The 15,531-nt window shown below is 43.8% G+C and overlaps 1 protein-coding gene across 1 annotated transcript in view; it reads left to right on the top strand.

Moving 5' to 3' along the window:
- Positions 1-15,531, top strand: part of EXOC4 (exocyst complex component 4) — a 499,321-nt gene that overhangs the window by 130,033 nt on the left and 353,757 nt on the right. The window contains exons 8-9 of the mRNA XM_044279994.1: positions 1,682-1,827; positions 7,958-8,046. Of these exons, the coding sequence (XP_044135929.1) occupies positions 1,682-1,827; positions 7,958-8,046 (235 nt within the window). The remainder of the gene's footprint in view (positions 1-1,681; positions 1,828-7,957; positions 8,047-15,531) is intronic.

Genomic DNA, 15,531 nt, shown 5'->3' with positions numbered 1-15,531 from the left:
TGTTTTGTCAGAGGGTGTAACACAGAATCACTTTTCTCAATATTTATTGTATGGTCCGTTTATATATTTGTACAGGTTAGGCTACTTTCACACTTGCGTTCGGAGCGGATCCGTCTGGTGTCTGCACAGACGGATCCGCTCCTATAATGCAGACGATGGGATCCGTTCAGAACGGATCCGTCTGCATTATATTTCAGAAAAAATTCTAAGTGTGAAAGTTAGTCAGACGGATCCGTCCAGACTTTACATTGAAAGGCAATGGGGGACGGATCTGTTTGAAATTGAGCCATATTGTGTCAACTTCCGTCCACATTGACTTACATTGTAAGTCTGGACGAATCCGCTTGGCTCCGTCTGCCTGCTGAGCGGAGCGGAGGACAAATGGTGCCAGACTGATACATTCTGAGCAGATCCACATCCACTCAGAATGCATTGGGGCCGTACGGATGCGTTCGGGGCCGCTTGTGAGAGCCTTCAAACGGAACTAACAAGCGGAGCCCCGAACGCTAGTGTGAAAGTAGCCTTAATCATGTCCACCCTTTGACATCTCTTTTCATGGCTAAACAAATTCAGTTCATTTAATCTATGCTTATAACTAAGATCTTCCAGGCCCTTTATGAGTTTTGTTGCTCTCCTTTGCACTTTCTTTAACACCAGTGCATCCTTTTTATGGACTGGTGCCCAGAACTGAACTGCGTATTCCAGGTTAGGTCATACTAATGCTTTGTATAGTGGCAATATTACATCCCTGTCCCGTGCCTCCATACCTCTTTTAATACAAGACACAATTCTGTTGGCCTTAGAGGCAGCTAACTGGCATTACATGCTGTTATTTAGTCTATTATCTACTAATACACCCAGATCCTTCTAAACAAGTGACTCTCCCAGTTTTATTCCCCCTAGGGCATATGCTGCATACAGATTATTATTCCAGTTGCATAACTTTACATTTATCTACTGTATCTTAAACCTCATTTGCCATGTGGAGGCCCAAACAGAAGGCTACTTTCACACTGGCGTTTTGGCTTTCCGTTTGTGAGATCCGTTCAGGGCTGTCACAAGCGGTCCAAAACGGATCAGTTTTGCCCTAATGCATTCTGAATGGAAGAGGATCCGCTCAGAATTCATCAGTTTGCCTCCGTTCTGCCTCTATTCCGCTTTGGAGGCGGATACCAAAATGCAGCTTGCAGTGTTTTGGTGTCTGTCTGTCCATCCTGACACACAATGTAAGTCAATGGGGAAGGATCCATTTTCACTGAAACAATATGGCACAATAGAAAACGGATCCGTCCCCCATTGACTTTCAATGGTGTTCAAGGCTGATCTGTTTTGGCTGTGTTGAAGATAATACAAACGGATCCGTTCTGAACGGATGCATGCGGTTGTATATCTAAACGGATGCGTTTGTGCAGATCCATGACGGATCCGCACCAAACGCGAGTGTGAAAGTAGCCGAGTTTGTCCAAGTCAGTTTGTAACTTATTAAAATCTTCCATAGACTGGACTGTATTACAAAGTTTGGTGTCATCTGCAAAAATAGAAACAGCACTATTAATGTGCGAAAAGTGTTTTGCATGCATCTATTACTACTGTTTATGAATGACCACTGAAATCTTTGAAAAGAGCCTTTCTAATTGTCAGTTTTTTTTGTACATCTTCTAAAGGATTGTGTTTCTTGTAGATACTTCTGACTGAGTATCTGGATATGAAGAACACCAAGACTTCGTCTGAACCATCTGCTCAGCTAAGCTATGCTAGCACTGGACGAGAATTTGCAGCTTTCTTTGCAAAGAAGAAGCCTCAAAGACCTAAAAACACTCTTTTTAAGTATGTAATGGTTTTCTTATTCGCTTTACTTCAGCTTTCAGATCCATATATTTCATTAGGCCTCTTTCACACCATGTTTTTTGATTTTACAATAAACATATTGGTTTTTACTCGGAGACATTAGAAAAATGAATGCAGATACTCAGTCTTCTATAGAAAAAAAACCATTTGCCTGTGTTTTGCCTAGTTTGAGTTTCTGTCTGTTTCTTAACTCGATGCAAAAGCACAGGTGTGCGTACTGTTCTGTCCAACAAAAAAACTTTGTCGCAATTCGGCAGAATAAATCAATTGACAGTAATAGGAAGATTTATTCATTCAGGGGTGAACAAACTGCAGCCCTCAATACCATTCTGTGCGGCTTCCAACCATCTGGTAACAGACATGTGTAGCTATGTCTTGTGGCTGCTCACATGTATTTGCCCATATATTCTCCTATTAAATGGGAGTCCTGAAGTGTTACCAGGCATTTGTTGTATATACTCTATGTTCAATATGCCATGAATACAGTTTTTCAGTTGGTACTAGCCCTTTTAATTTTATTTTCAGCACCTGTGATTGGTTTAGTCTGACAATGTGGCCCCCAACCAGAAAAGGTTTTGCACCCCTGCACTAAATGGATTGCATACAATAATGTCAGTTTTCTCCATTCAATAATTGTCTTTTTATAATGCCTCTCACTGACACCCCTTATCTTCACAATAGCGAAAAAGTCAATCAACCAATCACAGGTCACACAATCCAAACTCCCGCTTCTTATCTATATTTGCCTCATTTCCAGGTAGGATGCTGTTTAAATCACATTTTTGTCTTACATTTACAGAGGAGCGATCACCTCTCCTGTAACTACTTGCATTCCCCATGTAATAACAATTCTGGAGCATCTATTCTTATGACTCTATGTTGTACCATTCTTTTTTTATTCCCTCTAGAAGTTATGAATGTATTGCCAGCGGTCTGCAGTAAAGGTACAGATGGGTGTTGCTAGTTGGGGTGGGGTGTCCTTGCAAGTCTCACACCAGCAGCACTGATTGGACAGAGTCGGCTAAAGTAGCTACTGGTAACACCTAGCAGTACCTTTACTGCAGACTGCTGGTAATTTATTTGTAAATGTCTAGCAGGAATAATACAGGAATGGCACAACGTAGAAGCAGATGCTCCAGAATAGGTATTATATGGGGAATGCAGATAGTTACTAAAACAGACATGTCAAGAGAGGGGACAGGTCGTCTTTAACATATTCACTGAGAGAAAAAAATGGATGCAAAAGTGTAGTACAGTATCCTTTTCCAACCCTGCAGAGTCCAGCAAAAAAAAAAAAAAAAAAAAAAAACTACTTGGCAGCTATTTTTTTTTTCTTTACAATAGAGCGTTATGGTGGCTTTAACGTTTAACACATACATAGTGTTTAGATGTTAAATGTCGGCTAAAACGTGATGTGAACATAGCCTTAAAATGGATCCATCATAAAATTGACATCGTTTTTCATAAGCATCTGAAACAATACAGTTTCTTTAAATAAAAATAAATAAATTGAAAAAAAAAACATGGTGTGATGGCACATTATTGTATCTTCAGTATTGCGTTAAAAAATCTACTCTGCTAATGGCTATGGAACCGGCAAAGGAGGAGAGGGGTCTTCGAGGGAGCTGAGAATCAACTACAGCTCTAGTATAGATGCAACCTATGTCGATTTCTGTTTAATTACTCCATCCTGAGATCTGCACTTGGATGTGGCTTGACAGATTCACAGATCCTTCACAGCCCCCTTTCTTCCTCTGCTCACTTCGTAGCGACTAAGAATGGTAATCTTTTAACTGAGTGTGTGGGCATTTCATGTCATTATGCAGCCAGAGATCCACAAATGTTTTATATAGATATATTTCCTGACTTATGGCATACAGATATGGTAGATGTCAGGTCTTTAAAGATGATGCCCCTTCAGGAGCTGAGCAGACACCATAGCTACAGAGTTTTACACAGCAGACACCCGGGGACAGAGTCCGTGATTGGCAATACACAGATTTATACATAGCCTTTAAAATGAAATCCCTACCCCATTTCCCCCTTAAAAAATAACAATAAAGATCATTAGCATGTGTTTGTGCTAGTAAAATATAAAGGTATTTATCCTATATGGTGAATGGCATAACAGAAAAATAATAAAAATGGGCGATTCCCATTTTTTTTTTTTTTTGCATCTCTATAATTAAAAAGAAAAAAATGTATTTTATAAAAAAAAAAAAATTTTGTGTATAAAAAAAAAGATAAACTATGTACAGTACAGACCAAAAGTTTGGACTCACCTTCTCATTCAAAGAGGTTTCTTTATTTTCATGACTATGAAAATTGTAGATTCACACTGAAGGCATCAAAACTATGAATTAACACATGTGGAATTATATACATAACAAACAAGTGTGAAACAACTGAAAATATGTCATATTCTAGGTTCTTCAAAGTAGCCACCTTTGGCTTTGATTACTGCTTTGCACACTCTTGGCATTCTCTTGATGAGCTTCAAGAGTTAGTCACCTGAAATGGTTTTCACTTCACAGGTGTGCCCTGTCAGGTTTAATAAGTGGGATTTCTTGTCTTATAAATGGGGTAGGGACCATCAGTTGCGTTGTGGAGACGTCAGGGGGATACACAGCTGATAGTCCTACTGAATAGACTGTTAGAATTTGTATTATGGCAAGAAAAAAGCAGCTAAGTAAAGAAAAACGAGTGGCCATCATTACTTTAAGAAATGAAGGTCAGTCAGTCCGAAAAATTGGGAAAACTTTGAAAGTGTCCTCAAGTGCAGTCACAAAAACCATCAAGTGCTACAAAGAAACTGGCTCACATGCGGACCGCCCCAGGAAAGGAAGACCAAGAGTCACCTCTGCTGTGGAGGATAAGTTCATCCAAGTTACCAGCCTCAGAAATCGCAGGTTAACAGCAGCTCAGATAAGAGACCAGGTCAATGCCACACAGAGTTCTAGCAGCAGACACATCTCTAGAACAACTGTTAAGAGGAGACTGTGTGAATCAGGCCTGCATGGTAGAATATCTGCTAGGAAACCACTGCTAAGGACAGGCAACAAGCAGAAGAGACTTGTTTGGGCTAAAGAACACAAGGAATGGACATTAGACCAGTGGAAATCTGTGCTTTGGTCTGATGAGTCCAAATTTGAGATCTTTGGTTCCAACCACCGTGTCTTTGTGCGACGCAGAAAAGGTGAACGGATGGACTCTACATGCCTGGTTCCCACCGTGAAGCATGGAGGAGGAGGTGCGATGGTGTGGGGGTGTTTTGCTGGTTACACTGTTGGGGATTTATTCAAAATTGAAAGCATACTGAACCAGCATGGCTACCACAGCATCTTGCAGCGGCATGCTATTCCATCCGGTTTGCGTTTAGTTGGACCATTATTTATTTTTCAACAGGACAATGACCCCAAACTCACCTCCAGGCTGTGTAAGGGCTATTTGACCATGAAGGAGAGTGATGGGGTGCTCCGCCAGATGACCTGGCCTCCACAGTCAACGGACCTGAACCCAATCGAGATTGTTTGGGGTGAGCTGGACCGCAGAGTGAAGGCATCTCTGGGAACTCCTTCAAGACTGTTGGAAGACCATTTCAGGTGACTACCTCTTGAAGCTCATCAAGAGAATGCCAAGAGTGTGCAAAGCAGTAATCAAAGGCAAAGGTGGCTACTTTGAAGAACCTAGAATATGACATATTTTCAGTTGTTTCACACTTTTTTGTTATGTATCTAATTCCACATGTGTTAATTCATAGTTTTGATGCCTTCAGTGTGAATCTACAATTTTCATAGTCATGAAAATAAAGAAAACTCTTTGAATGAGAAGGTGTGTCCAAACTTTTGGTCTGTACTGTATATAAATGTAGTATCTTATGTACTGAAGTTAAAGGGATTCTGTCACTAAGTTTTGGGCTATAGAGATGCGGACATGCACGGCTAGATCGCCGCTAGCATGTCCGCAATATACCGGTCCTATAGGGCTGTGTGCTTTTATTTTCTTTAAAAATGGATTTTAGAGATATGTAAATGAGTCTTGTAGGTGTCCAAGGAGCTATACGAATCTTCCTGGTGCCCAGCCACGCCCGCCTGTGAAGGAGCCCAGCACCGCCTATGTCCTCCGAATCTCCTCCTTTCATCAACGATAGATTGCTGTAATCTCGCGATGCGCAGTGCCGGTATAGTGTTCCTTCCCTGTGCTGGTATCAGCCTCAGGGAAAGAACTGCGCATGCGCAAGCTCGCGCATTGCGAGATTACAGCAATCTTTTGTTGATGAAAGGAGGAGATTCGGAGGACATAGGCGGTGCTGGGCTCCTTCACAGGCGGGCGTAGCTGGGCACCAGGAAGGTTCGTATAGCCCCTTGGACACCAACAAGACTAATTTACATATCTCTAAAATCCTTTTTTAAAGAAACTAAAGCACACAGCCCTATAGGTCAGGTATATTGCGGACATGCTAGCGGCGATCTAGCCGTGCATGTCCGCATCTCTATAGCCCAAAACTTGGTGACAGAATCCCTTTAAAGGACATAAAGGTCAGAAGATTTGTACCTATGAAATTGTCTGACCTCTTCCATGTGCACTTGGCAGCTGAAGACATCTGTGTTGGTCCCATGTTCATATGTGTTTGCATTAGTGAGAAAAATTTTATTTTTATTTTAAGATAAATATCTTTTTAGTTTCAACTTTATGTATTATAGAAAGAAGTGATTAGTTGCTTTGAGCATTTGAACTTACTATTATAAATCCGCCAGTTAGCACTATGCAGGGGACGTTGCTATGCAGGGGACGTTGCTACTTTGGGGGCTATTATTTAGTGATGGAATAGCTGCCTAAGAGCTAAATTTGCCATCTTGTTAAAGATTTAATGGGGTTCAGTAAATGGCATTTATCATGTGGCGAAAGTTAATACAATACACTTACTAATATATTGTTATTATCCATATTGCTTTCTTTGCTGGCTGGATTCATTTTTCCAAACATTATATGCTTCTCATTTCCATGGTTACGACCACCCTTCAATCCAGCATTGGTGGCCATGCTTGCACTCTATAGGAAGCGATGGCCTATGTGCGCACCTGTGGTCCCGGCCAATGCTGCTGGATTGCAGGGTGGTCGTAACTAGAGATCAGGATTTAACCGGAAATAGTGTTAAAATAAAATAAAATGTGTGTATATATATATATATATATATGTATATGTATATCATACTTATCTCCGGCCACCGCCATCTTGATTGATGATCTCGGCCGAAATCCCATGCGTGGTGATGACGTCATCTCGGGCCGTGTGAGATTTCGTGCAAGATCTTCAAGCAAGATGGTGGCTGGCCCGTCACAAGCAAATGGCAGTAAGTATGATTTAATTTTTTTAATGTTAATTTTAAACTGTATTATTACTCTCAGATGCCGCGATAATGTATGAATGCGGCATCTGAGAGATAGAATGAGGGGGAGCGGCGCTATCGCAGCTCCCTGTCAATGCAGTGTATAATGTGATGGAAAAATGAATCAAAGAAGCAATATGGATAATTACAATACATTAGAAAGTGCCTTGTATTAACTTTCTCCACATGATAAATGCCATTTGCCTAGTGAGACAGCCCTTTAAAACTGAGAATCAATTTTTTAGTTATTTGCTAATTGCGATTCTAGTATTTGTTACTGAAAAGTGCGTTGTTTCAGTTTGCAATGTGCAAATTCCACTTTGGGTTTTTCTAGTAATCTGAAGTTATTCTGTGGATAGGGGATAAATATTAGATCAGTAGAGTTTCCTACTTCTGGACACCCATCGATCGAACCCCCTGAAATGAACAGAGCGGCGGGTTGAGCATGCCTTCTGCAGCTTCATTCATCTCTATGGGACCTGCTGGAAATATCACTGTATTCGTAATGGAGTGGCAGAGTACATGCTTGACCTGCTGTTCTTTTCACCTTGGAGGGCCCTCCACAGTATGGTCCTCCATTCTAATGATCGGTGGGGGTCATAGTTATCCTCTATCCTGTGACTAGAGAAATACTCCTTTGATGCAGAATAAATGTGTATGACCTGTTGAATGTAACTTTGGATCTTGAACTTTTTCTTTTTTGTTTCTTTTTTGTATAAGGTTTGAGTCGTCCTCGCACGCAATAAGTATGAGTGCCTATTTAAGAGAACAAAGGAGAGAATTGTACAGCAAAAGCGGGGAACTTCAAGGTACCCTACTCAATATATGATATGAGAACACCACACACAGGAGTAGTGTCTTTATAACAGACCTTGTGATAAGCCGTTGATGACCACTTGCTAGAATTGTATGGAAGGTGGTTGGTAGTGCCATCAAATACCAGCAATACATACATTTTTTTTATATTGTTTCCACAAAACATCCTTGCTTGAGGTGATGCTTCTTTACAATATTTGCTAATTGGAAGCCCCCCCGTCGCCAAAACATAAAAACATAACATTTTTTATTTATGATCCTGGCCAGATCTTCAAAACCTACCCTTATGACCTATAGACGAACCTAGGTTTTCAAGTGCCTACAGCTAGTCTCCCAAATGATGGCCTTGGCTTGTGTCAGGCATTGAAGGGCATCATTAGGTCCACCTATTACCCATCTAGTGAGCCTAGTGTAAAGTACTAATGATCTCTAGACCGAGGGGAGAAAAGCACCCGCTTAGTGCATTCTCCCTCCTCACTGCAGGACAGGAAGCGAGGTGGACTCAATGAAAAGTCTACTCTATAAGCTGGTCTCTTGCAGCGAGGAGAGAGGGCGTCCTAAGGCAGCACTTCTCTCCCCTCGTTCTAGAGAGAAACTTTTGATATGCCCTTATGACCTATGAAAAGTTTACTGAAAGTACAGTGCCACATTAAACTAAAGCAGCCACTCTATTTCTGTACCAATCTGTACCAGCACTTTATTGTGCCCAGCATGTCCTTTTATTAGTTTCTTCTTCTGTTTGATAACTGGTTTTGTCTCGTTAAGAGACCTGGAGCCAGTGGCCTTTGTGAAATACTTGAAGAAGTGCTACCTCTCTTTTTCTTCCTCTCAGAGCACTGGTTTGTCAGTATCTTGCCTACAGTAGCTATTAATGCAGTCACCTTTTCCAAGCTTTGTAAGGCCATTTATTTCTTTTCCGTGTGTTTTTCTTCTCCCCTACGTGTTGGATTAGCCATAGTCTCTCTACAAAGACTATCCAATCAAGGAGGAGTTATTAAAACCAGGGAGCTTTATGACTGAGAATTAATTAGAGTATTTTCATGCAAAACATCCCATTTTTTGATTAGCAACAGAGCAGGGCTGCAATTAACACTCTGGGAAGCTTATATTTCCAGCTTTTTGATTCTCAGGAAATAAGATTATCAAACAGGGGTCAGGCACTTGACAGCAGAGGGTTTGGACGTGTAAGAAAATAATTTGTTTCTTGATTTTGTTGGTTAGATTTCACTTAGACCACAGCCTGAGGGGGCGAAATTTCCTAGGCTGATTTAGACGCAAACTGTACTGTAATCTGCAGAACCGATGATGATAAAGAATGAATATTGCAGGAATTCAGATGTTATTTTCTTTCTCTTGCAAAGCCGTGTACACCGGTATCACAGTGGTTAATGCTGGATGATAAATCTGGCACGCCTTTACACTGATATGTCTTAAAGAGGACCTTTCATCGATTATGACACTGTGAACTAAGTATACAGACATGTAGAGCGGCGCCCGGGGATCTCGCTGCACTTACTATTATCCCTGGGTGCCGCTCCGTTCTCCTGCTATGCCCTCCGGTATCTCCGCTCACTAAGTTATAGAAGGCGGAGTCTGCCCTTGTTCTTCTGTAGCGCTGACCAATCGCATTGCAGAGCTCACAGCCTGGGAGAAAATAACCTCCCAGGCTGTGAGCTCTGCGCTGCGATTGGCCAGCGCTAGAGCAGAACAAGGGCAGACTCCGCCTACCATAACTTAGTGACTGAAATCTCCGCCTACGATAACTTTTCTCGGGCACAAAAGAAAACTGATCCGGCTCCCATTGACTTACAGTGGTTTTAGTGCTGGATCAGTCATAGGTATTTTAGAGATGATACAATCGGATCAGTTCATAACGGATGCAGACCGTTGTATTATCATGACGGAAGCGTTTTTGCCGACCCATGACGAATCTAGCAAAAACGCAGATGTGTAAGGCTATTACTTTATTCCAAAATTGTGTACCTGAATTTTGATGCAATTTTGGAACATCTAAAGTCATGCCACCTCCCACCACCCCCTTCTCCCACCACCCCCTTCTCCCACCTCCCCCTTCTCCCACCTCCCCCTTCTCCCACCTCCCTTTGTGACGCATAATTATGGTACACAGCCTTTGCAACAGAATTGTGGCGTATTTCCAATAGTAATTTTAGCCCACTGTTCTAAGGCTACTTTCACACTAGAGTTTTTCCTGGCTCCGGCAGGGTTCAGCAAAAACGCTTCCGTTACTGATAATACAACCGTCTGCATTCGTTATGAACGAATCCGGTTGTATTATCTGTAATATTGCCAAGACGGATCCATCATGAACTCCATTGAAAGCCAATGGAGGACGGATCCGTTTTCTATTGTGTCAGAGAAAACTGATCCGTCCCCACTGACTTGCATTGTCGGTCATGACGGATCCATCTTGGTCTGCATCCCATGCTGAGGTTTTCTCTATGGTATGAGAACGCAACCGAATGCATTTTGGAGCGTTCCATTCTGTTCGGTTATGTTTTGTGCCCGTTGACAATGAATGGGGACAAAACAGAAACATTTTTTGCCGGTATTGAGACCTTATGATGGATCTCAATACCGTAAAATATTAATGCTGGTGTGAAAGTAGCTTAAGGCCCCTTACGCATTGCACCCGCACTGAATCCTGACCCATTCATGTCAAATGGTCTGTGTACATGAGCGTTGTTTTTCACCCATCATTTGTGCGTTGTGTGAAAATCGCAGCATGTTCTATATTCTGCGTTTTTCATGCAGCCCTGAACCCATAGAGGTGAATAGGGCTGCGTGAAAAACACATCTCATCCGCAAGCAAGTGAGGATGCAATGCGTTTTTCACTGATGGTTGATAGGAGACAGGACAGACAGCAAACCGCACCATGCTGCGGTTTGCTCTTTGGTATGAGAACGCAACGGAATGCATTTTAGAGCATTCCGTTCTGTTCAGCTACGTTTTGTCCCTATTGAAAATGAATGGGCATAAAACAGAAGCATTTTTTTCGGGTATTGAGACCCTATGACGGATCTCAATACCGGAAAATAGAAACGCTAGTGTGAAAGTAGCCTAATAGACGCCCCAGCTGCTCTGCTGTCTATTAGACAAACATACTTGCCTGTCTCCGTCCGTGTCCATGGCCTGAAAGGTGGCGGCAACTGCTTCCTCTGGCTGCACCTGGGCATTGTGTATTTTGTACACCCACTGAGCAGGAAATTGACGCATCCTGCGCATGCAGAGAAAAAGGCAGCGGAATCCTCCATATCTGTGCATGCGCCAGATTCCTCCATCTGCACTGTCCAGGAAAAAATCTTCTGAGTAAGGCCTCATGCACACGACAGTATTTTTTCACGGTCCGCAAAAACGGGGTCCGTAGGTCCGTGATCCGTGACCGTTTTTTCGTCCGTGGGTCTTCCTTGATTTTTGGAGGATCCACGGACATGAAAAAAAAAAGTCGTTTTGGTGTCCGCCTGGCCATGCGGAGCCAAACGGATCCGTTCTGAATTACAATGCAAGTCAATGGGGACGGATCTGTTTGACGTTGACACAATATGGTGCCATTTCAAACGGATCCGTCCCCATTGACTTTCAATGTAAAGTCTGGAGTTCTTTTATACCATCGGATTGGAGTTTTCTCCAATCCGATGGTATATTTTAACTTGAAGCGTCCCCATCACCATGGGAACGCGTCTATTTTAGAATATACTGTCGGATATGAGCTACATCGTGAAACTCAGAGCCGACAGTATATTCTAACACAGAGGCGTTCCCATGGTGATGGGGACACTTCAGGTTAGAATATACTACAAACTGTGTACATGACTGCCCACTGCTGCCTGGCAGGTGCTGCCAGGCAGCAGGGGGCAGACTTCCCCCCCCCCCCTGTTTTTAACTCATTGGTGGCCAGGGGGCCCCCCCTCCCTCCCCTGTAGTTAACTCGTTGGTGGCCAGTGTGCGCGCGCCCCCCCCCCCCTCCCTCTATTGTAATAATAGCATTGGTGGCAATGTGCGCCCCCGCACCCCCCTCCCTCCCTCTTTTGTAATAATAGCATTGGTGGCAGTGTCCGCCCCCCGCCCCTCTATTGTAATAATAGCATTGGTGGCAGTGGGCGCCCCCGCCCCCCCTCCCTCCCTCTATTGTAATAGCATTGGTGGCAGTGTGCCCCTCCCCCTCCCTCCCTCTATTGTAATAATAGCATTGGTGGCAGTGGGCGCCCCTGCCCCCCCTCCCTCCCTCTATTGTAATAATAGCATTGGTGGCAGTGTGCCCCCCCCCTCCCTCCCTCTATTGTAATAATAGCATTGGTGGCAGTGTGCGCCCCCCCCCCCTCTATTGTAATAATAGCATTGGTGGCAATGTGCGCCCCCGCACCCCCCTCCCTCCCTCTTTTGTAATAATAGCATTGGTGGCAGTGTGCGCCCCCCTGCCCCCCCTCCCTCCCTCTATTGTAATAGCACTGGTGGCAGTGTGCGCCCGCCCCCCCCCCCCCCCCTCCCTCCCTCTATTGTAATAATAGCATTGGTGGCAGTGGGCGCCCCCGCCCCCCTCCCTCCCTCTATTGTAATAGCATTGGTGGCAGTGGGCGCCCCAGCCCCCCCTCCCTCCCTCTATTGTAATAGCATTGGTGGCAGTGTGCGCCCCCCCCTCCCTCCCTCTATTGTAATAATAGCATTGGTGGCAGTGTGCGCCCCCCCCCCCCCTCCGATCATTGGTGGCAGCGGAGTAGAAGCATCATACTTACCTGGCTGCTGGCTGAGCGATCTCTGTGTTCGGCCGGGAGCTCCTCCTACTGGTAAGTCACAGGTCTGTGCGGCGCATTGCTGTCACTTACCAGTAGGAGGAGCTCCCGGCCGGACGCAGACATCGCAGCAGCCAGCAGGTAAGTATAAATCTTCTACTATTGCTAAGGCTAAGTAACCATGGCAACCAGGACTGCAGTAGCGTCCTCGTTGCCATGGTTACCGATCGGAGCCCCAGCGATTAAACTGGGACTCCGATCGGAACTCCGCTGCCACCAATGATCTGGGGGAGGGAGACGGGAGGCCGCACACTGCCACCAATGTATTAAAAGAATAGGGGGAGGAAGGGGGGGGGGGCGCACACTGCCACCAATGTATTAAAACAATAGAGGGAGGAGGGCGGGGGCGCACACTGCTACCAATGTTAATGCAATAGAGGGAGGGGGGGCCGCACACTGTGCCACCAATGCTATTATTACAATAGAAGGGGGGGGGGCGCACACTGTGCCACCAATGTTATTAATACAATAGAGGGAGGGAGGGGGGCGCACTGGCCACCAATGAAATTTAAACTGGGGAGGGAGGGGGGTCTGCCCCCTGCTGCCTGGCAGCCCGGATCTCTTACAGGGGGCTATGATAGCACAATTAACCCCTTCAGGTGCAGCACCTGAGGGGTTAATTGTACGGATCACGGCCCCCTGTAAGAGATCGGGTGCTGCCAGGCAGCAGGGGGCAGTCATGTACACAGTTCGTAGTATAGTCTAACTTGAAGCGTTCCCATCACCATGGGAACGCCTCTGTGTTAGAATATACTGTCGGATCTGAGTTTTCACGAAGTGAAAACTCAGCTATGAAAAAGCTTTTATGCAGACGGATCTTCGGATCCGTCTGTATGAAAGTAACCTACGGCCACAGATCACGGACACGGATGCCAATCTTGTGTGCATCCGTGTTCTTTCACGGACCCATTGACTTGAATGGGTCCGTGAACCGTTGTCCGTCAAAAAAATAGGACAGGTCTTATTTTTTTGACAGACAGGATACACGGATCACGGTCTCGGCTGCAAAACGGAGCTTTTTCCGATTTTTCCACGGACCCATTGAAAGTCAATGGGTCCGCGAAAAAAAACGGAATACGGCACAACGGCCACGGATGCACACAACGGTCGTGTGCATGAGGCCTAAATTGGCCTGTAAATGTCAACCTTTTGCAATGCATAGGGTTATATCCATGATAGATCTGCAACAAAATTTACATGTAACACATAGAGCTTTGCTCTGGACTTGCGGCAAAATCCACTGTGGATAATTTGTCCTATGAGGCTGTATCTTACGATATTTTTTTTTCTTCCTATAACCAGTGTTCATCTTTCATTCTTGCAATAATCTGGGTAGCTGGGCTGAAAGCGTGATATTTTGATACGTAATTTGCTTCTTTTTTTCTGCATAAAAGTTTGAACTTGAATTTTGTAATGAATCCATGGGTAATTGTGGCTAGCTTCATGTTGTCACTTTATGCTGTAGATAAAACATTCTTAGATTTCCATCTTATGTAAGAAAATCAGCCTTTGCTGTAATTGTATAAAGCAATCAAAGACTAGGTTAGGATCATCATATGCTTTGACCACATGCTCATTTTGGCAGTGTCATGCATCCAGAATGTGATTTTTGTCAGGAGACACATGCCATTTCACGTGGGATCATTTGAGTGGGGCAGAATGGCATGTCCATATGCTACATGCAGTTTATAAACGACCCAGCTTATTTTCTTCCATAAAATCTTTATAAATCCGGTTTATCCAGACTGAACGGTCACCTTCACCTTGTTTATGCCATGCTAAAAGTTTTGTGGCCGCTGGCATTTATACGGTTGCTTTCAGAACTTTCTCCCATTCCTTTCTCATCATGCCCATTCTGTATTTGGAACATTGATATTTAGTATATTTATACAGAAGTTTACTACAGTTGCACAGAATCGTTATTACAAGTCTCATTTGTTCTTGCTTTTAGTTTGCAGATACCCTACCACCTTTAATGTACAGCTATCCGTAATGAGATCCATCACTGCTGTGTTTTGTGTTGAACTGTATTTGTCCCTTTTATTTATTTATTTATTTATTTATTTATTATTTTTTTTTTTTCTTTAACAAACTCCCTTAGTTTGGTCAAATCATAAATGTAATCCATTTCTGTGTAACAAGTATGAAGGCGTTCCTACAGAGATTCTGCCTCTTTCTTGAATCATATTATTAAGCACAGGAGACATTGTATGCATGTGTATATGTGTGTACATACCTCTGAGCCGTGCTATGACCCAGAATTTTCAACCTCCAAACAGGTTTTGTTCAAACAGAAAAGGCAGTGCTGTTTAAGATGTCGGTCTTAATAAAGCCCTAAGCCGGCGATGGATCCGCCGAAGTTATGAAGAGGCGCTGGCCTGTCCATAACTTTGGCGCAACCAGCTCCGGTTCTATATGTAAGACCGCTTCCTTGCTGTCTTACATTTAAACCATTTTATACGCTTAAAACAGGCAACGGTAAATGAGACGGGCCTGCCCAGCCCACGCCCAATCTCACCTGTTTCAGGGGAAGTCCTGCTGTGAATGGCGCAGGCACACATTAGACAGACCTGAACGTCTTTTTGTGGGAACACATCGTTACATCAATTTGCAGCAAGGGGTTAAACACATGAAGTGTCTTTTCTAACCGAGCCACCACATGCACAGCC

This window comes from Bufo gargarizans, chromosome 2 (assembly GCF_014858855.1).
Source record: "Bufo gargarizans isolate SCDJY-AF-19 chromosome 2, ASM1485885v1, whole genome shotgun sequence".
Taxonomy (NCBI): Eukaryota; Metazoa; Chordata; class Amphibia; order Anura; family Bufonidae; genus Bufo; species Bufo gargarizans.
This window is presented reverse-complemented; position numbering and strand designations above follow the sequence as displayed.